Below are 22,854 nucleotides of genomic sequence, written 5' to 3' on the forward strand. Positions count from 1 at the left end.
CAGGAGATGGGACTGGATGACCCTTCAAGCATCACATTTATGACACTGCAGAATAATGTGGCTATATGGTTTTGAAAAAGTGAAGACAGATAAAATAATGAAGACTGTAGAAAATTTAAGTTGGTGGCTTTACTCATCCCTTCTCAGGATATAAAAATATTTGGCACAGATCAAAAAGGCAACAAATCATCCTCCTAGCATGAACAGTGCTGATTTGTCTCAGCAAGGAACAGAAATGGCTGTATGGAAAAGACCTTGCAACACAGGGAGACTGGCCAGCCTGCTGGGAAGACCTGACAGCTTTCCTCAAAAGGTTTCAACTGATTTTAATTGACCATACTGAAATTTTCTTCCCCTCTGCCTTGTAAGCAGCAGTTGTTTACAAACTGCACCTTCTCTTTTCTCAGTGCAGTGCTGCTGCTGTCAACCCAAGACACATTCTCCTATTCAGCCTTCCTAAATTTCACTGATAGATGTACCAAGTGCAACCTGGTGATAAGATTAGTGGTTAGAGTCTATTAAACATTTCTTGAAAACAATCTTTTACTGAGCTAATGAGCTTCCAGCTCCACCTGGGTTTACAATTTACATATTCAAAAACCGTATTTGACTATATGTTAGAGCGTAGAGATTTATGTTTCCTTTTCCAGCAGATTCTGGCATAATATCAGAGCAAAGCAACATTAAAATAGGGAACTAAATTGTCCTGTATTGTTCATCCATTGCAGGATGAAAGCTTATTTGCACATGGGCAGGTAGCTTGCACTTTTTGCTTTCACCAGAAGCAGCTGAAACCAATAGCTAACTCATAGGCAGGATGATTTATAATGCACTGTAGTGCCAGCCTGTCAGCTGACTGCTGTAGAAATAGTTTATCTACACCTGAGGTTTGGCACCTCTTCTCCCACTTTGTCTCACCTCAAAATGCTCAAAGACCACATCTTTCATGCTCTCCTGCTTTTGCTGCTGCTGACAGGAGCAAAAGCTGCAGTGCCAGCCAGTTTTCATACATTTAGGTTTCAGAAGACTGTGCTAATTCCTATAAAGTACCTACAAATGCAGAGAGTAAAAATCTTGTATGTCAGTAATCCTAGTCAGTTATCCTGAAACAAGTCTCTGGTGGCACACAATTATTTAAGGATTGCTCACATGCTTTATTGTCTGTTTTACTTCTCTTTGGGCTTCAGCTTTGGGAGCAGTCAGAAGGTGAGGAAATGGCTTCACTGGGGCAAACTGAGAGCCCAGAGAGACAAATCCATTTGAGGAGAACATAAGGCTCAGCAGGGACGTTGCCCACATGGTCCTCAAGTCTCTGGGTGGCAACAGAATGTTTCTCCCTACAAGCTCTCAAAGGGTGGCAAAAATTCTGAGAAAACCCTTCTTTCCTAATAAACCCCCTCTGTAGCTGTACATACTCCTTCCCTCCAAGCATGGTTTTGATTTCTCTTTCACGTACCTGTGGAAGCCCAGATTTCCCTCCTGAAGCAACACCCCCAAAGGAAAGCACTAAAAATACCCTCAGTAATTTGTACATCCATTTATTGACATTTTTCAGTAATTCCATCCATCACTGTTTCTCCATTTTGCCTGGAAAGAGCAATAGGGATCTAACTACAATACCATTGTTGATCACAGCAAAAGAAAAAAAAAAACCTATATGGCCACTTTAAATTATATTGTTCTAAAATTACTTTTATGCTATGATATGTTCTATGCATTTCAAAGCAAATCCATATTTAAAATTAGGCACATGCTTTAAGGCTTTTACCCAGGGCATTTCTCTAAGCCATTTACAGGCAGTTGCAGCTTTGACTGCAGATAAACATTTTTAACTAAGAGGATGAGTTACATTACTCACTTAGCTCAGTGCTGCTCTTTATCTGGCTCCCATTTTCATGTTGGATCAAACCCTGAATGCCACAAGACAAAAGGAAGATAATCAGATTGTTGTTTTGCATTACTTGGCCTACATGGTAATGCCATTCAAATGCATTTAGGAAAATCTTCTTGTTTAGATGTATTACAAATCAGCAAATAAATTAGTTCTTACTTACAAGCTTCATAAATCACTTTCCGTATGCCTTTTTTTTTTTTATTTTGCTGTTTAGGATGTAGATAATGTCTATTTTGGAAGGCCCTTGTGGATAAAAGCACTTACTGACTTGGACTCAGTAAAAAAAAAAACAAAAAAACAAAACCACAGTAACCTGAAAATTTAATACCCTGAGGCTCCTTTCAGACATGAAATAATGAGTATGAGGGAATGCCTCCAAATCCTCAAATTTTCATGTGGTTTACCAGAAAGCCATAAACTGTCTTGGTCAAAACTGGTCCCAAACTCACCAACAGTCAACTTCTAGAAAGTTCAGAGTGAACTGAATTTTAGGCTCTGTTATGAAACCCTGTTTTTACAAAAGCACAAATGAGAATCCACAGAGCCTTAAGTTCATTTTGTATCAGACTGAATTAAAGCAGCTCAGTAATTAAAGACATGAAAGTTGTAATCACTAATGACAAGCATCCACAGAGCAGCTTGGGGGTGGCACTGGTGACAGCCACCTCCCTTCTCCCAGCAGATCAGCCTGGGACAAAAACATGGAGTTTGGTGACCTGGATGCTAATTTCCCCACACATTCCTCAGGGAAAGCTAACGCATTATTTGCATATATGCAAACACTGGAGGGATTTTTGTGCCCACCATCTCCATCCTGCCTCTGGCTCAGCCCATCTATGGCCCCTCAGGCATAAGCAGATACTGCAAAAACTGTGCTCTAGAATATCTGTTGACGCTTTAAACACAGGCAGTTCTCTAATTAGTAGCTTATTAAAGATTATGCACATGTTGTTTTTAATCATGTTAAGAAATTTGGCCTCAGTTTTACTTCCCTGGACAGCTCCTCAGTAGTGACACAGAACTGCCCAAAACATGTCCATTACAGCCATAGTGGCTTTTACACAAATTCTGCTGCCTTTGGAAATTTTTGCTACTTCTGAAATACTCTAGAATATTTCAACCATCTGTATTTCACCTGATATATTACTTGGCAATGAGGAGGCTCCCTCTTTTTCAGAACTGGAAATGTGAATTGTCTTATCACCGAAGAGCAAACTCCAGATCCATGTCCAGCTTGCTCATTTCTTAAAATTTTCTTAGACTTTATTTATCTCCCAATTAACTAATTAATTTGCTGCACACCAAGAACTAGACCAAGTCTCTTGAACTGGCATCCAACAGAGGCAACACGTGGCTGCACTGGGTGGGTGGCAGTGAGACGTGATGAGTTGGCTGAAATTGGTACAGCTGGAGCACCAGCAACTCCTCCTGACATAAACCTTGAGTAGCCAGCTGAGGGGAAAGCATTAAACCAATTTCATCCAGTCCTGAGGCTAATTCCTCATTGGAAGCAGGAAATTATGGCACTTTCAGAAGATGAATTCTAAGTGTTGTTCCTTGCTTTTTAGTCTCCTATTTCTGATGAAAACTAACCAAAAATACCTTCAGGGCTGCCATGGGACTGATTCTAAAGAAAACATCATTTTCATATCCAAGAGATCTCCTCAGAAGGGATCCCATGAGGTGGCTGTGTTTGCACAGACTCTAAGGCAGTAGCACAAGTTTTAGAAGTCACACTCTGACAGTCCCAGGAAGAGGAAGAAAATGTCATTCTATTCACAGTTTACAAAGCAGTACAATTTTTATGGTATTTTAAATTTGTTTTATATCTTTAATGTCAAAACCAGAAGCCTCACACACTGTGCATTAGGTATTTTAGCACCATTTTCAGTCAAATAAACTTTAATTAGGTTGAGTTTTTTTTAAAAGGTACTTGACATTTTCCAGTCTCCAAGGAGGTTTTTGCCTGCAACCCCTCTGCTCCTCTTTTGGAAAGGCCCACAAGCCTTCTGCTGCTCACCTGTTTAATCCTACAAACTGTAACAAACTATGGGATTTTTTTTTATTTGTTTACTCTTAAAATGTCTTAACATCCTCCACTGATTTAAGTTGGGGCGGCAGTGGGGGGCGGGGGGGGGGGGCAGGCTGTGAAGTTTTACTTACAGAACCAGCTTTGATATTTCTTTTAGAACAAAAAGCTCAATTTTTACAAAATAATATGCTGAATAATGTGACCCCAAAATTTTTGTTTATCTGTTGACCTGGAAAAAGGATAAAATATAATAGAAACTTAAGTATGAAGAGAAGATCACATGGGACAAAAACAGTTTCTTTTGAGCATAGATTCTAATCTATTCTAATAAAAAATTAAGGTATGAGTGGTCTGTAAACTTTATATTTTTGCAATTTAGCAGTGAGAAGTAGCAGTGAGAAGTATGTGTGACATTGCTGATGAAATAAATGTTTGTCAGTCTATCCTGAGCTTGTATCTCCTTAGAGACTAGGAGACAATATCAAACCTTTCAGCTCAATCATATAAAGTCTTTTAGATTCAAGTCAAATTCTGTTTCATTCAATTTCCATTTACAAGGCTGTATATTCTTTGCCCAAATATTCTACATTTGGTAGTTGGGTTTTTTTACCAAGAATTGCTTAAATCATTCTTAAATGTGATCTGGAACTGTTCTGAAATAGTAAGATTTTTAAAGTCTTCACTTGGTTACCATAATCAGCCATTACTGATCATCAACTTTACTCCATAATCTGAATCTTTATCTCATTATTAGCATTGGAAATTTGACCTCAGTTCAACTCAAAAAGTTTGCAGAAGGATATGGTTGTGCAAAGCATGAGTACTTCTACTCAAAGTCCCATTTCTACTTTAGGGGAAAAAAAAAAATAAACTTCCACTTCTAAAAGTAAAGTGCAAAATATACAAGTTCTTTAAAAATAATTTTCATTGAAGTCTATCTAAAACTTTTACATATTCCATTTAAATATCTTTTAATCTAGACAAGTTGAGAAATACTACTTATTTTTTGGACCATCAGGGCCCTCAGATGAGCCAAACCAGCATTTTTTCATTCAAATAATCCTTGGAACAACACACATGGAAGAACCCAGAGGAACAGTACTTACTCACATACAGTGTAAAAACCTGCATATTTGTTTTAATTTTTTATGTTTTTTTGGCACATGCCCTGTCAGGAGAAGGCAGCCAGGCCACACGCTGGCTCTCTGACTGTTTCAAGCAGTAGCTATGCTGTTTCATACCACAGGCAAAAACCCAGATTCTGAAAAGCTTTCCATCCACAGAGAAGATGGTCTTGCCATAAAGTGTTACAGCTCCTGCTAGAAAATGTAGAGAGGCATATCAATTAAGCATTTTTATATTGTTCGTTTATGGGGAATCTTGTATTGTAATATCTGGGTAAAGAAATGTTGAAGGAAGGAAGGAAGGAAGGAAGGAAGGAAGGAAGGAAGGAAGGAAGGAAGGAAGGAAGGAAGGAAGGAAGGAAGGAAGGAAGGAAGGAAGGAAGGAAGGAAGGAAGGAAGGAAGGAAGGAAGGAAGGAAGGAAGGAAGGAAGGAAGGAAGGAAGGAAGGAAGGAAGGAAGGAAGGAAGGAAGGAAGGAAGGAAGGAAGGAAGGAAGGAAGGAAGGAAGGAAGGAAGGAAGGAAGGAAGGAAGGAAGGAAGGAAGGAAGGAAGGAAGGAAGGAAGGAAGGAAGGAAGGAAGGAAGGAAGGAAGGAAGGAAGGAAGGAAGGAAGGAAGGGTCTGTCTGTCTGAAGTCTCATAGCAATTGCTACCATATGAACTCTTGAGCTGAAGGAGGAGTTTTCATTTCATTTCTGGATATTTTTTACTTAGAAACAACATAAAGCCAGCAGAAGCAAGACAGCTCTACATCACTCTGATATGACCTCTATTTTTCAAGATCATTTAAGCCTTCTGAAAGGCTAAGCCTAGAATTTGCATTGCAGAAAATGCAAATAACTCAAAACCTCAAGGAAACATCTTTTCTGTCTCAAAGAAACATCTGATGAAGCAACTTTAGTTTACTCATGAACTGGCAAACCTAATTAAAGGATCCAGGATGTTATAGTGATGGATTTGGACACTAATACATATCTGAGAAAGAAGCTGGCTTCAAAGCAAACAGAGAAGCTTCTATTCATAAATATTTAACTGAAGCATTGATACAAAAATGAGAAAATCTCCTTCATTCTATTCCCTAAGGAATTTCTTTGAAACAAAACTGCTCATTGCAACTAGCAACTTCTAATTCTCCCAGATAGGGGGTAATTTAATATAAGCATTTGTTTTAAAAAAGCTTCTACAAATTTCCAGTTTAGCAACATGACATGACATTTGAGTCATGGAATCCCAGAGTGGTTGGGGTTGGAAGGGCCCCTATAGATATTTCACTCCAAGTCCCCTGCAATGGTCAGGGACACCAGATTGCTCAAAGGTGTCCAGTGCTTCCCAGAGCTTGTGCTACACCTTCAGCTCTGCCCCACAGCTATGCCAGACTTCAATGTGTCTTTTTCCAGCTGTGTAAGAATTGTCCTCAGAAGTGCATGGAGTGCATGGAAGGACCCAGCTTTGTCACTCCCTGCTCACACAAACATTGCTTCTATTGTGTCAGCTGCAGGTGCAATGATAAGTGACCCTTACAGTGATATCAAAGGACCTGTCTCAGGTCCCTTCCAGCCCTAGATCTCCCAGGGACACCTCAGCCAGAGGGCAGGTAAATCTCATCAGCTGCTCTTTAAGGGGCTGGAGGCCCTGATGGCTCATGGCAATTACCCCATCTCCTCAGACACCAGCCTGTCCCTCTGGCTGGCAGACCTCACTGCCCCACCAGCACATCTCCAGAACCAAAATCTTCTCTCTTCCCTTGCCTGTGCTGCCTTGTGCTCGTCCTCCATTTTCACAGCCCCACTTAATGACAGAAAGAGTGCCTGATCTTCTTTGAACCAACAAAACCTTCATCCAAATGACTGCTGCAGTATTGTATGTCTGTTAGGTCACTAATTACTAAAATGTTATTGGACCAGAAACCTAAAGTGAATCTCACAGCAATTAAATAAAATTTAGAAGCTGGCATTAAATTCACATAATTATTGGCAGGCTACTAATCTTACCTGTCCAAGAGCCACCTACTGAAATGGGATTAAGGAGAAGAAGATCAGTGGGAGTTCCTATCATCACTAAATCACAAAGTCACCTGGTACTTTGTGAGTATTTAATGTGCTTGAACATTCAAAGCATCTTCCAGCCATGGCAGAAAGGCCATCTAAGCTTGCTCTCCTTGTATAACCAGCACAATCACATTATTTCAAAACAGTTTTGAAATCAAGTAGCAGAGGGTACAAGCCCATGGACAGGTATGATCCCATTCCAGCAGCTGAGTCATCAGGTGGGACACTGGAACTCTGTATGTTCCCACTCAGATCTGATTAACTGAGTCCAGCAGGATACAAAAATGTCTCTGTGCAGGGTGTTCCCATTCCCAGCATGGCCCTGTGAGGCTGCTGCACCATGGAAAGAGCATCTGCACTGCAGCCCTGCTACTGAAACCTGAAAAAAACCCAGCCATGCTTTAACTTCCCTTGAAAACACAAACTGCTTCAGAGTGTGCGCATAGCAAAACTGTTATTGCTCTGGTTATTGGTAGTTATTTATCAGTTACACTCAGGATCTGCAGCAGATTTCAGCAATTACTCTGCTTTTACTCTTTGATTCCATCCACATTTCATCAGCACGCTACTCCAGCATGCATTATACATGCTGTGTATTCCTCCAGCACGTTCAGTGTTCTATGCAGAAATGATGGATCCAAGAAGCCCTAGAGTCTGCCTCAAAAAGCAGTACAACCAAGTTTCCTCATCAGATCATCTGATGCATGTAGATGGCACTCAACATCACCAGCTTTCGTCTCATCAACCAACTTGGATCATATCTTGCCTTCAGGAAAGAAGGACAAAAATCTTTGTAACTCACCACTAAATATAAAGCTACATTATTAAAAAGCATAATTCAAACTCCTTCAGCAGAGGCAGGCAGATTTCCCAGCTCTGTGGCATTTCTCACTGAATGACAAGCAAATCTATCAAATGTGGCTGGACAGGGAAGATCTTAATTAGGTTTTTTGTGTCCCTCCTCTGTTCTTCACACAGCAATGAAGATCACAATTACATCAGTTCATTACTTTGACACTGCAAAGATAATTAAACATTCTTCATAATAATATTTTTTATTTAGAGAATATGCTTCCTTCAAATTTTAGATCCTTCAATCTCTTTAGGAAAGGTGAATACAAATACCTCCAGGCTGAAAGAAAAACAAAACAAAAAAAAAAAAAAAAAAAACCAACAACAAAAAACCCACAAAACCAAAATACAACAGCACTTTATTCTGCACCTTGTCCAAGTGCCTACAGATGACCTATAGAGAAATCAAGAGTCACCTACCCGACAAGTATGTCCTCTTAAAAAATCAACAGAACTTCTGACAATTTGTCTTAAAAAGGAACAACACTGGTTCTTTTCCACTTGAATATTGTATTTCTAGCTGGGTATTGGAAAGAGATAGGAACCCACCAGGTGTCATCACTTCTAACACCAAACCCTCAGCAGCCCTGTGCAAGATATTTAAATTTTCTTTGTCTCAATGTCCATCACAGAAGGGAATTAATAGTGCTTAATTGTTCATCATGTTGGCACAAGGCAAGAACATGGCCATAAATTTTGAAAATTTACATTTTCAAAAAACATTGATGTGTTTTTTGAAAATGTAAATTGTCACCTATGGAAACTCCTAAATATCACAGACCTGACTCAGAAAAATACATGCAAGAAAATGTCTGAAAAGAAGAAATTATGATTAAATAATGACTGTGGGATTAGATCTGTTATTAAAAAGATAAAACCCATCTATTATCTAGCTTTTGTAGTCAGGGATATTCTCCATAAATCATAATGAATAAAGTAGTCACATAAAATAATACTGAATGCAGAAGGGTTATCAATGTCATTTTAGTATTACCTCTTACTATCTTCATTATCTTAGAAACTTTTTATCTTTTTTTTTTTTAGGTGTCATTTTGAGAAAACACTGAGAATCAGATATTAAGTATTTTCAAGTAAGCCCCCCTTACTGAAAACAGTTATAATATTTTATCTCTTTTTCTCCCTTTTTCTTCTGAAAGATTTATCAGCTCAACTCATTACCACTACCTTTTCATCTACATGAGAGTTGTCCAGAGGCAGTAGGATGAAAAACACAATATAAAGAGAAAACATTACCACAGAGCAATGCATGCACAAAGCACAATTTCTTCCAGCTCTTCCAGGCTGCCTCCTGTTAGATGGGAGAAGATATTATTGACAACTCTGCTGTGCTTTATAGCACTTTTAATTTTCTCCTTTTTTTATAGAATCATGGAATAATTTGAGTTGTTAGGGATCTCTAAAGTTTATCTAGTCCAACCACCCTGCAGTGAGCAGGGACATCTTCAACCAGAGCAGGCTGTTCAGGACCCCATCCAATCTGACATGCAGTGTTCCCAGGGATGGACCTTCTGCCACCTCTCTGAGCAACCTGTTCCAGTGCTTCACCGCTGTCATTGTAAAATATATCCTTATATCTAGTTTAAATCTACTCTTTTTAAATTTTAATTACCCCTTTCCTTACCCCAACAGGCCCAGCTAAAAAGTCTGACCCCATCTTTCTCCTAAGATGAGAAAGTGCTGCCCTTTAAGTGTTGCAAGGCTGCTCTGAGGGTCTCTGGACTCTTTTACAACATCTCGGCTCCAGCTTGAAAACTCCCAGCCACCTCTGCTGCTGATGGCATCTGGCCACTGGCTGGCAGACAAGAACTTTGATGGTTCCACAAATACTTTGGCATAAAATCATATATTTGGCATCTTCAGCCTTAGGGGTAGAGGATGATCAATTCCATGGGTATTTTCTTGGAAACTAAAATTATCAAAGGTAATGAGAAGAAAAGAAAAACTAAAAAAAAAAAAAGCTGTTTGTGTGGTGTGCAGTGAATTGGTGCTCTGCAGAACTGAGTTCACTAATAAAACAAACATCTTGGGAGTAATTTCTTATCCATTAAGATGACTTATAATTGATTAATGATGTATACAGTCTCAACATTTTCCTTTCACTTAACATTTTCATATTACACTGCCCAGAAATATTTCTATAAGTATTTAATGGCAGAAATAGATTTGGTCCATCTTATATCAACTCTCATCTGCTATGCTTTACTCTGTCAGAGGGAATAGTCATTACTGTTCAAGGATATCATCTGTATTAGACAGACAGCCAAGAGAACCTACAGCTTTTATCAAAAAACTGCCCTCCAGCCTTTACATATTTACAATTTGCATTTATCTTTTTAAGCTTTCAATAAGCAATTTCTCTGAGATATTTCCTCTAAGATGTTTTATTGTTTGTTTACAGTAATTTAGCTACTTTATCAACCACTTGGATGATATATTTACTCAGCTACTTCATCTGGAACATGCTTCCTTTTATGTCTCATGATCTACATAGCAGTTTCTACAGCAGAATTGTAGCTATTCAATAATTTAAACTTTGACATTATGAGAGTTTGTCAAACAGTCATAGCACTAATTTGGAGAACTCTTACATTATCACATACTACTCTATATAGCCTATACCTGTAGGTATTCCACATTTTCATTTTAAAAGTTAAACTATAAATGCCGATTGTGTAAGTGTGCATGATCAATCACACAAGTCACCATTCAAAGCAGTTATTAAATAGGAATGAAAATTTATACTAAACTGTAATGTTAGTAGTTTCATTCCTATGCTCTAAATGCAGAAATCATTAAAGACTGATATTTGGGCTTTTAGATACTTTACTGTCTGCTTTCTCTGCAGTAACAACACAGAAGAAATACTGGAAAGTAATGAGCATGTTGCATACCTCCTCAAAAAATAATTGACCTAAGCAAGAAGGCAGCTTGAGAATTGTTAGTATTTTAAAAAATACCGAACTATAAAAAATAAAATTCTTCCCTAATCCCACTGTATCAGTTGTGGGCACTTTTCCAAAATCTTGCAGTGCACTTTTTCTGCAGCGTGTGCAGCATTGATCAAACAAGAGTACACATTATTTTTTTGATTACAGTTTAAAAATGAAACATAAAAATCTTGAATATCAGTTATTATTTCCTTTTCATTCAAACTCAGTCTTTTTTAGTTCTATTGCATCTAACCCATGCCAGCTTTATTTTGTAAGGCTAGAGTACTAGAGGATGACACACACAGAAAATACATGTTTATATATCTTTCTCAACATGAGAAATAAGTTCTTCAAAATCCTGCAACGATGATTCTTTTTCTTTATCAAAATTTGGTTCTAAATGGTTTAGGTGTGAAGCCATAACAATATTGTTTCAGGAGGAAGGAGGATAGACAGGTTGAAACTTTAAAGCTTTTTCAAGTATTTCATGTAAAAATGCAAACCAGTTTAATTACAGAAATCTTCTTAGGTATAGTGACCCAAATTCTCTGTTAGCCCATCTCTCATGCAGCATCAGGCAAGTTACTTCAGCAAGCAATTTTATGTACAACACTCATTCTGAACACTGCCTGGGACTATAAATGCATTTCCTTTATGTTGCCCAATCCAGTACAAAAATGACAGAGCTGTTCTGGGAACACAAAGCCTGGTAGGGAATGAGTTTCTCACTTCCATGTGTCTAGAGCTCAATCCAAATATAACTTGCCTGTATCAGGATTGCTACAGTGAACCTGCAGAATTTCAAGCCAATATGACAAAAAACAACTTAAAGATCACAAAATTCTGACAAAACATAATTTTAGTTATAACTCCTGAAATAAATCTCTTCCACAGCATAACCACCAACTCAATGAGTTGGTATTTAAGTACTGGATGTGGAAAAGCACAGCTGCCCACCAGTAACCAAGAGGACAATGGTCATCTAAAATTCTTTTTCTTCATACTTTTAAGAGTCCTCAAATTTGAACACTGCTTGGTATTATGATTCTGATGATGCCAGAAAAGTTCTTTGAATCTATAAAATATCTGTAAAGATATCTCAAAAATTTCTTCACAAGGCATCAGCTTTCTCATGGGTCTTACCAGTAAAGGTGACCTCTCTTGGGATGCAATCAATGTCACCAGGGACTTCTAAATCACTGAGGGGAAAGAGGCATCCAGAGAGTTTGGGAAATGTTTAGACAGACACAAATACTATGAAAATAGAAACCAACAGAAATACTACAAAAATAGAAAACGACCGGTCTTTGCTTAATTATTTTATGAATTTGTTCGCTGAGCGTTTGTTTGCCCTCTGCAAATATTTGCATAATCAAGTTTCAGAAACATTAATGTTCCCAGAAAACACATTACAGCTGTTAAATTACAAAACTGAGATTTTTCAAACTCCAGACTAAATCTATACAAAAAATATGCATTCTGGATGTCAGCTGAGGTTTTATTGTAGGTAAATGTAGGGAATTCACAGCTTAAAAATCATCACTAGGAAAGAGAGCCATGTGTAGTATATATTGGGTCTTTAAACAGACAAATCCAGGGTTGTATTGACTCCCAGTAGCCAGATAATAACATGTGAAAAAAATCAGTTGAAAAGGTTTCTAGGATGAACACAGTCCTGTCTTCTCAGAAAGCAAAAATCATATCCCAAACTATAGAGATGCTCACATGAACAAGGTGTGTACGATGTGCCGTCAACAGATGTGTCTCCTGAGGCCACCAGAGTGGCTCTGAGGGATTAACTTTTCTCCTCCTTCTTTTCCTTCAGTCTTTTACTGCCATATTTTATTTTTTTTTGCCTCCTTTCCCCCCAGAATTACTGCTGCCCCAGGCGTGGCTGAACAGAGCGACACAGGGACCAAGCTCCCTCCAGGCTGCCCCAGTGACTGGCACCATCTCTTTTTCTGCCACAGAAGTTCACTTGCTTGTGATTGCCCAGGCAAACAACCCACAGGACTCACAAACAGAAGAAAACAGAAAGCCACAAAGGAAAAGTGAGTGAGAAGCCCCAACTCTGCCTGCTGCAGTGCTGAGGTCACCCTGACCTTTGGGGCAGCTGGGGCAGCCTGCTAAGCCATGAAAAGCTTCCTTCCACCTCCTAAAAGAAACTGTTAACCTTAAAAGCCAGCCTTAATTCCCTGAAGAAGCCCAGCAGAAACAGTTGCAAAATCTCTGCCTGGATGAACAGTTACCACCAGGGGAAACAGAACTCATGAGTCTACCCCAAACTCCAATTTTTCAGTTTTCAGCTCCAGCAATAAGACATTGTGTCCTGTACTGAGGAAAAAATTAAACTAAGAAATTATTGATAGGTGTATAAATTACAGTGAGAAAACCTTTAGTCAGTCATTCCAGCACTGCTAGAATGGGTTTTTTTAGGTTTGGATTAGCAGGAAAGTTGGGGAAAGGATCCTTACAAGCAGCAGAAACTAATATGTCCCACAAGCAAATGCAGAAGCACAGCAATTTCCCTCCAGCCTCTTGGAGAAGCAAGGTTAGCTCAGAGAATGAATAAACACACTATTGTGCTGCTCAGTGCCACACACACACACATGGGGTTTGCTTGTACAGGTAAAATGTGAGTGATGGAAAAGCTCAAAAGCTTTGAGAGGTTGATTCCTTTCAGTGTTCAGGAGCTGTGCTGATAATCTCAGAACATGTTTGAACTTATTTATACTGACAACGGGCAAACAGGTTAAGAGGAAAACAAAAAGTCTCCTCCCTTCCCTAGATTTATCCAAAAAGCCAAAGTAAGCCCTAAGTCTGCCTGGTGTGCAGTGGGACCAGGCTCAGGGCAGGTTTCAGGATGCCAGGCTAAGTGCTCACACTCAGCCTGTGGGGGCACCCGTGTGTGCTGATGCTCCCACGGTGCCCACGGGACAGGGACATGGCAAAGGCAGAGCCACTGCAGCCAGAAAGCCATTCCAGAAACTGCCCAAGCCCCAGGAGGCAGCAGGGATGGATGGGCCATCGGGGGCAGGCACCGCATTTTGTGTCTTCTCCCCTCCTCTAACCAGTAAGAAGAAATGCAGGAAAACAGAGGCAGGTTTTTTGGCTCTGTTATCAGGCACAAGGAATTATAAAAGCTATTTTTTAACATGATGGTCATGTCTGCAGGTCATCTCTGCAGCAAATATGAGCAGTAACGTTTGTGGCATTAATCCCACACTGGCAGACTGATGCAGCTTTCAAGCTGAGTAAGGGTTTAATGCTCTGAAGGGAAGGGAAAAAAGATTTCTTTTAGATAAATTGCTTAATTGGGAAGTCAGGAACTCTCCTGCCTAAGAAATTGATTTTACAAAAGAAAAAAAGTTTATTTCAAAATGTAAGCCTGCTATTCATCTCTAATACCCAGGGAAAAACTAAGCCAAGGGATAGACTCTTGCCTTTACACTCCTGAAACCACAATTTTAAAAACATAAATAAGGCTAATAAACAAGAATTTAAACAAATATTCTTCATTCCTTGACTGTTTCAGTGAAGAGCAAATTCAGAGACACTGTTCCAGATCTCTGCCAGATCATTTACCCAGGCGGCAGGGGCTGAGGAAATGGGGTCCCCAGAGGCACGCTCAGCCCTCACCACTGGCATCAAGAAATCAGCTCCCCTTAAGCTAATGGACTTTGGTGCATTGACTTGCACGGTGCTGCAGAGCTCGGGGAAAAGCTCCAGCACCATCCCCTGCCCTGGAGAAACTCCTCCACCTTCTGCAGGAGCACGAACAGAGCATTTACAGCCACCAGTGTGACCACCAGGCATCTGCCCCAGCTTTCTCCCTCCCTCTCCCCATTAAAAACCTTCAGCAGGTCTCAGTTTTGTCAGAACTGAAAATGTTTGCATCTCTCCTATCCACTGGGTGTGAAACTCTCTCCCTGCTGCACCTACAGAGGTTCCTCTCTGAGGAACAGCCACAGGACACTCTGCCAGCCAGGGATGTCCCTGGGCAAAGCACCACTGGTGAAAAGGACAGTTGGGATGGGATCAGGCACGGGGCTCTCCCAGCAGCAGGAGGAACACAATTATCACCCCAAAGAACAGTACCTTTTGATGACAAAGCTTGTCTTTTTAATGATATAAATGTAAAGGCAAGTTTGATATGAAGCACTAGCATGTTGTGACTTTCTCAATCTGAAGGAACATAAAACCTAAGTGTTACTCTTTAATATAACAGTGTCAATTTTTCTGTGTTTAGCAACTTGCTGCACAACTGCACACTCTTTTTTACACAAGTGGCTTTAATTTTGATTTCACCACCATTGTGCTAACATGAAAATTCTTAGAATTCCTCATGCAGAAATGTCCCTCAAATGAACCTGACATCTATTGCTTGCAGAAGTAGCTCACGTTGTACAAGAAGCAATAGGCTTATTATTGGTAATGAAATATTCATTTTTTATGAGCTACACCAATTAAAACCTTATTAAATAAGCTTAAAATAACTTAAAACTTTAAAAAAATAATTTAACACACATGTACTGTTATTGCCTCTCACAATGCTAAACCATTACTGCACAGGTAGCCAAATTTGGACAAAGATTACCAAAATACTATCACTGTAGGCTCCCAAACCTTTTCTTAAAGGGGAAACATTTGCATAATTATTACCATAAGTTTCCTGACAAACTCATGGTTTTGGCACTATTTTAGTTACTTTTCTATGTTACTACACAAAACAGTGGACTTAATTATAACAAGCCCTGTGCATATATTTTTCTTTTCCCCCATATTGCCAAACTCTTCTGAATATATGCATATATATCTCTTCCAAATATGCATATATACCTATGGGGTTTTTCCCCAGCATGAAGCCTGCAGACACTGTGCTCCCTTGCTTCTGGGGGTTCCCTAGAGAGATAACTTTGCAAACCTCATCTCTGTCACTTCTCAAAAAAAAGTACATGATCTCAGTCTTTTGGTTTCTCTTTAGGGCTGTGACTTTCTGCAACAACTTCTGTGTGACAGGTCAGATCTAGCAATGCAATCTAACCCAGCAGCCAATATGCCAAGTGCAGTCTCCTTAGCTGAAGCCAGAACACAATACCCCATTCTGATCTTCCTTGACTTGCCAGCTGTCGTTAGCAGCCAGTCGCACTCGGGTTCTGTCTCCCTGAAACTCCCCTGTCTCTGCCTCCTCCTGCCAAGCTGCCGCCACTGCCTCAAGGTGTCCTTCAGATATCATCTCTACTTCCTTCTCAACTTTCTGCAGAACTTCCCCAGGGCTTGCCTTCCCCATCCTTTTCCCTTAGTAAGGTCACACACAAGCTCAAACAGCCGTCTCCTTCTCTCCAGTTCCACTTGCTTTCTTTTTTAAACTCTAACTTCGGATTATTTTTCTGATGTATCCTCAGGAAAGAGGTCAGCAGCTCAAGGCCAGCATGATAGAAATCAGTATACTAAGCTTTAAACATCTTTGGACATTATCCTCCCTCCCTCCCTCTGGCACTCCTGATGTGGGGAAGAGACCCACAGCACACACCCACCACCCAGCTTGGGCACTGGAGCTGCCTTTGCCATCAGCACTGAGAAATTAGCATTTTAAAGCATAACTCACTCAAACTATTCCACCGGTTAAATTCAAAATGAAATAAATCACACCCTCATCTGCAGCCATTGCATTAGCTTCACAGCTCAGGACTGTGGAGACTCTTTAATTAAGTTGATGACTCTCATTCTAGGTGTTCCTTCCCTCAGGTCCCTTGGGTTGGTGTACATAGTTGTGAATCACTCTTGGTTCCATTCACACTGTAATGAATCTGCCCGTCTCATTCTCTCTCTTTGAAACAAAAAGCCCCCAATGCATTCTGCCACATCAGGTGTCTCGTTTTTAAGAGTCCCAGAAGCTAATTTTGCTTTGCTACTGGCACATGCTGCCAGTAACATTGGGTGTTGTCAGCACGTGAGAAGTCAAAGTCACCGATCCAAAAACCTGTCAAATGATTAACACAGTGCAGTCACAAACCTGGATGCTGCATAACTTAACATTTATAATTCAATTTGAGGACCTTAGATAAAAATCTTTAAACAGAAAAGGTCCTAAGCAAATTCTAAAGCAATACTCAGATGTTAGACTGCATGCTGGTCTTATTATGCTATGTTTAAGAATGAAATACTGTACAAAATAAGCACAAAATTTTCCTAACACATGGTTAGTAAAACAGTTTTGGATTAAAGAATGAGAAAGATTAAATTCCTCATGATGTGGTGTCTATTCAGGAAGGTGTTATGTAACATCACAGACCCATAACTTAAGTGCCTTCAAAGAGAATCAAACTTAATGCCCTATTCCTTAAAGTAAGGTAGTAGGAAAAATTTTATATTATTACAATATAAGTAAAGTACTAAGCCATTATTAATTATAATTTACCACCATGTTCATGTATCTTTGTGTTTATTAGTTTTAAAGTGACTGCCTTCTAAATCCCTATGGTCAGCATTACATTGAAAGCCATGAATTGTATTAGAATACATGGGGGGGTTGGCTATATATGACATATATCAAAGCTATACCACAGAACCAGTATATGTTCATGCATATAAAAGCGCTTGCACTTTTTGCTAATTGCTTTGAAGTTTTATGAAATGAGCAGGGAATTAAGAGTGGAAAGTTTTGAAAGCGTATAGGAAATTTGTAGGCAAGGAAGTGGCAGCAAACATGCCCAACCAGCAAGGTCACAGCAGGCAATGGGACTGAGTTTCCCTGCAAGGAGAGACCTCTACCATTTCTATCTTGGCTGTGGAGTGCTGGACACTGCTGCTGGGACACACTGGGCCTGAGCACCTATGGAGACACTGTGCTGCTCCTTATGGCATCAGCTGGGGATTTGATAGCAACTCTTCCCCTTTCTCTCTCTCCTCTAGTTTTTATCTAGTACTGGTTAACTAATCTTGATGTTACCTTTGACATGGAGCAATTCTTCATTCATAGACTGGAAGGGGAAAATACAAGCATTTCAAATGTTTTTTTTTCCTCTTTCCTGCCCCTTCTCATGACAAAGGACGGACATTTAATAGGAAAAGGCCCCAGTTATTCTCCAGTAATACAGATGCTGGCGAGGAGACTGAAAAAATACAGAAAGATGTTACATGGAAAGATTTAAAAGTTGTGATTTGTTCTTCAAATTTCCACCTAGAGATCTCCAGCTTGTCTCCACATATACGTATGTATCATCATGCACTAGTTTTGGTCTACAAAATACAAATAAATCACACCAGCAACTCCACTCAACAAAAAAGCATTCAGACAACAACACTTAAGGTATTTCTATCATGCTCCAAGCAAGTCTCTTTGATGGGTGCTATAACTTGTAATTTTTGGAGTCCCCTAACAGGTCACTATACACCTCCAGACAGTCTCAAGAACTGAATAAACACAGGAGTGTTGTACACTTTCCCAGTGCTTTGGAAAATAGAAATATTTACTTTGTTCTAAGCATGCATTTTGAGCTGGCCACATCCTGAAGGTGACAGTGACATGTGTCCCCATGGCCAGGCTGCCTCCAGCCACCACCACACTGCACTTCCCCAGAGCTGCAGCTCCTCACACAGCAAGACAAACATGTTGGCACATGGCACACCACTGCTCAAATTCCACATTGCCTTAAACAAAATACTATGCAAACCTATTCCATTTAAATGCAACACTTATTTGGGGTTTTATTGGGTTTTTTTTTTGCATTATTATGCTGCCATAGACTATATTCCTACCAATGACACAGCCCTGTATCACTTGTGCCCTTTGCTGTGTATCCTGGCTAGTTCATCATTGAACACTCACTGAGATTATCTGTTAGTGACTTGCTTTTGATGTAATGGATTTCAGAAACACTGCTCTCATTTTAAGGGATTTATTTCCTAAGCAGCTGGTAGATTGCAGTGATTCTCCTATCTGCACAAGGCCTGGTGAGTGCACACGCTGTGGGCATTCAAAGATCCGACTACCTGAAGTTTCAACCCAAAAAGAGTGACCAAGCAGCCCTTATGACCAGGAACAGTTACATATGAATATCTGTCTATCTCTCTCTCTCTCTCTCTTTCTGTAGGAGGAGATGCATTTGCAGTTTGCAGGAGTGGGCAGATGTTTTCCTGCTAAGGCACAGGTTTGGTTTAAAAAGAAATTAGTTGCTCTAAACACATAGAAGTCCAAAGGGAACACTACAAACCCCCCTAAAGTCTTTGCTCCTCAACCTAATTGTAAATAAGAAAACTATTAGTACACCACTACCCATCAATTAGCAGGTGCTACAACACTACTACAATAAACCTGAAATGTAAAAATTGCTGATACAGTCCCTGGACACTAATGAAACTTGCTGCAGAATTTTTGCTAAGGACATATCTGCACTTTCCTTTTATAGTTTACAATCTAAGAGCTAATGAATAAATAAAAGTGAAAGGAAGGCAGGAAAGAAAGAAGAGTAAAAGGTTATAACATACATATTATATTACACAGTAATTATGTGCTTCTGAAATGCCAATTAGTAACTCTTTCCATGATCCAGCTTGCAGTCAGATCAATATGAGGTTGATAACAGCAGAGAGTCATGATCTGGTAAAGAATATTTTATTATTAAAGAATGTATAAAGCCACAGAAATATTAGCTTAACTCCATTTTTTTAAGAGCAAATTGTAATCACGACTGTGTTAAGAGCAAGACAAACTTTTCTATTCCATAGTCCCTGGCAAATTTCACACAGATGTTTGGTTTGTTTTCCTAGCTAGCCAGGATAATTATTATTTTCTATTTTCTGGGTTGTGGAGGTTTTTTTCTTTCTTTCCTCCAAGCAAGGCAAACAATGTTCTAACAGAATTTTTCTCTGTCAGACAAAATAGAATGTTGAAAAATTATCTGGTCATCAGCACAACATGGAAGTGCACAAAACTCAGTGATTCTCCTGGAAGAGCTAATTTGCTTGCTGTGTTGACAAGATGAGCCAAAACTGTGAAGAATAAAACCAATTTCATAGCCATGGGGGGGATCCTGGAGTCAAGCATGTAATGATACAGAAATGAGGCAGGTATTTGGCATTCCCAGCTTGACCCTAAAAGTTTTTGTTATACATCTCAGAGTGAAAGATCATTGTTCATAATACTGTCAGCAAGGTGGTGAGGTTTGCAATCACCTCAAAACAAGCTATAAAGAGTCTTAGAGGTAAAAGGCTTTTCTAGGAGATTTGGCATTTTATCCAAGGGGTTTGGTATCTTTAGGCTTTTTTCCTTGCTTGATATTAATTTTCCTCTTGAAAATTTGTTTGTTTCTCTGTCACCAGACTTACTTTGGATGCAGTGCACTCAGTTCATGGATGCAAAAGGGATCCCTTTGTTGAGTGATGCCCATCCCTCAACAAAGAAGGATGTGAGAGAGGGCCAGGGGTGTCCCTCCATCCAGCCCTCCTGCAGCCCCAGGGTGACTCAGAGAGGGAACTGGCAAGGACGAATTTTGCAGGATTCCATTTAGTGGACAAGTGGATCATTCTGCTTCTTCCGTGAATCCAGAAGTTTATGCTGTGTTACAAAGCAGAGAGTGGCTGATCCAAAAGCCATTGAGAAGCAACATTACATTGATATTAATGCACAGGAGCTGAGATGCAACAGCTTTGTGTGTTGGGGAGAAATAGAAGAGGAATAAAATAAAGGGTTTTTGGGATCTCACTCCCATAGGTGTGAAGTTTTCCAGCAACCTTTTTTCTTGAATCTTCATAACTGCTAGAACTAACACTGTTTCTTGGGAAGTCATGCTTAAAAAGCAATTTCTATTTGGTCACTAATGAATTTTTGAAGTACAATACAAGGTCCTCATTACCATAGGGATGTTACTGCTCCTCTACAGTCGTAAATACTTTTTCATGGAGTATCCATTGGCTCAGCATTGAAGCACTTAGAACTATTTATAAAGCACATTTCACACCTGACACATAGAATTAAGAGCAGAAAATTGAGACAGTTTTCTAATGGCATCAGTATTACTGTGTTGGTTGTAAAATGGACTCATGTCTAGAAGGCTCTGATTCATGTTCTCTCTTTTTGAAGACTATTGACTCCTCTGGCTCTTTTTCTTTTTTTTTTTTTTTTTTAATGGCATATTGATATTGGTGGTTGTTGTTGTTTTGGCTTAGAAGTCCAGTCAAATGAATTTAATAAATGTTTCTGGCAGTGAAAAATTAGCATTGGCAAACATAACAAGGGAATATTTCCCAGAGCAAGTACCAGACTGCTCTCTGTTCTCTAGTACTTTCAGAGATAGACCTAGAGAGGATGAAACAGTTTTAAGCAATTTAAGATTATATTTGCTGACTCTTTGAGGTAGGCCAGGGCAATTGTAATTCATCATTTCCCATGACCTTACCCATTTGGGCATAAACTAAGGGGACATTCTGTGATGTGATGGACACAGTTACACCTTACACAACTGGTCATTAGAGCCACAGGTAAGCCCCCCTCCCCGTACCCGAGCCTGCAGACATTCTGCATTACTGATCATACACTGCACAGCCTAATGCAGCCTATATAAAAATGACAGTGCTAATCGAAGATTTATGCCTTTAATCCCCTCCTGCCTCAGCTCTAAGTCATGATTTTTATTCCCAGCACTAACGGGATAAAGCCCAACTGAGAATTTCCTAACATGATGTGAAGTTCAGCTGCTCCTTCTGAGAAGACAAACGAACCCCAGACCCCTCAACTTCAGAGCACAAGGAGTGAAGCCCCAGCAGGATTCCTCACCCCACACAAACCCAAGCACAGCCTGGCACCCACAGAAAGGCACTGAAGTGAACTCTTCAGGCTTACACATCATTTTATGAAACAAAATACCTGGTGTAAGATTTCTAGATATTGTTTTTTCAGGACTAAAAGTCACTAATCCAATATTGTCACTGACTGCGTTTTTATTTTATTTCAGGAAAAAAAAAAAAAAAGAAAACCACACATTTCTGCAGAGGTACTTCCTACTGAATACCAATCTGGTTAGGGATTTCAATCTATCACTCCAGAGCGCAGTAACTCGGCTATAAAGTACTTTTCAATCAATGCAAAGGCGGGATGGTGTCAGAGGTTGGGCAAGAAGGCAGTCGAGGACAGAGCCCGCTATTCCCTCGGCTCTTCCCCGAGCAGGATCTCCCCAGTGCCCGGCCAAAGCACCCACCCAACTCTCCCTAAGGCAAGGACACCGCCATGAGCATCCAGCACCCCGTCCCGTCCGGTCCCGGTTCCGAGCACACACCACCAGAACCGCGTCTCACAGGTCGATTTCACAGAGCCCTTGCCGTGCCGGCACTGCGGAGCAGCGCTCCGGGAGGCGCCGCCAGCTCCGCGCCGAGCGCCGCCCGCTCGGGGCAACTTTGGGCAGGGCTCGCTCGGAAGGTGCCGCTGCCGGGACCCGCGGCCGGAGCCGTCCCTCGCCTCTCCCCGAGCTCCGCCGAACTTCCCCGCAGCGAGAGGACGCGGGGCGGCCGGGGAGCCCCGCTGCCGCCCGCCCTACCTTGACGGCCCGGGACGAGTGGCAGTGGACGTGGTGGGACACGGTCGCCGTCTGGTTCATGGTGCCGGGCGGGCACGGGACGCCCGCGGATCCCTCCCGGCGCCTCCGAGCGGCCGGGGGGCTCCGGCTGCGGCTCCGGCTGCGCTGCTCCGCACCCCGGGGCGCCGCGGCGGCTCCGCCCGGCGGGGCCGGACCCGCTCCGCCCCGCCCGCCGGACCCGCCCGCCGGACCCGCTCCGGACCGGGACCCGGCCGGGCCGCGCCCCCGGGACTGGGGAGATGAACGGGATCAGCCCCGCTCTGTGAAAGCCGGGCCCGCAGTGCTCTCAGCCGAGATGAGTAAGACTGCAGCAGAAAGTTTATGCTGGCTGCTCTTTCCTTCGTGCTCCGCGGGGCTTTTTCCTTTCTACCTTCCCCGTTCCC

The 22,854-nt window shown here is 40.9% G+C and overlaps 1 protein-coding gene across 1 annotated transcript in view; it reads right to left on the reverse strand.

Annotated features, from left to right (window-relative positions):
• The window catches only part of DPP10 (dipeptidyl peptidase like 10), a 437,210-nt gene extending 414,653 nt beyond the window's left edge, over positions 1 to 22,557 (reverse strand). Inside the window, exon 1 of the mRNA XM_036386652.2 lies at positions 22,433 to 22,557. Within this exon, the coding sequence (XP_036242545.1) occupies positions 22,433 to 22,492 (60 nt within the window). The 5' untranslated portion in view covers positions 22,493 to 22,557. The remainder of the gene's footprint in view (positions 1 to 22,432) is intronic.
• Positions 22,558 to 22,854: the final 297 nt, after the last annotated feature.

This window comes from Molothrus ater, chromosome 7 (assembly GCF_012460135.2).
Source record: "Molothrus ater isolate BHLD 08-10-18 breed brown headed cowbird chromosome 7, BPBGC_Mater_1.1, whole genome shotgun sequence".
NCBI lineage: Eukaryota > Metazoa > Chordata > Aves > Passeriformes > Icteridae > Molothrus > Molothrus ater.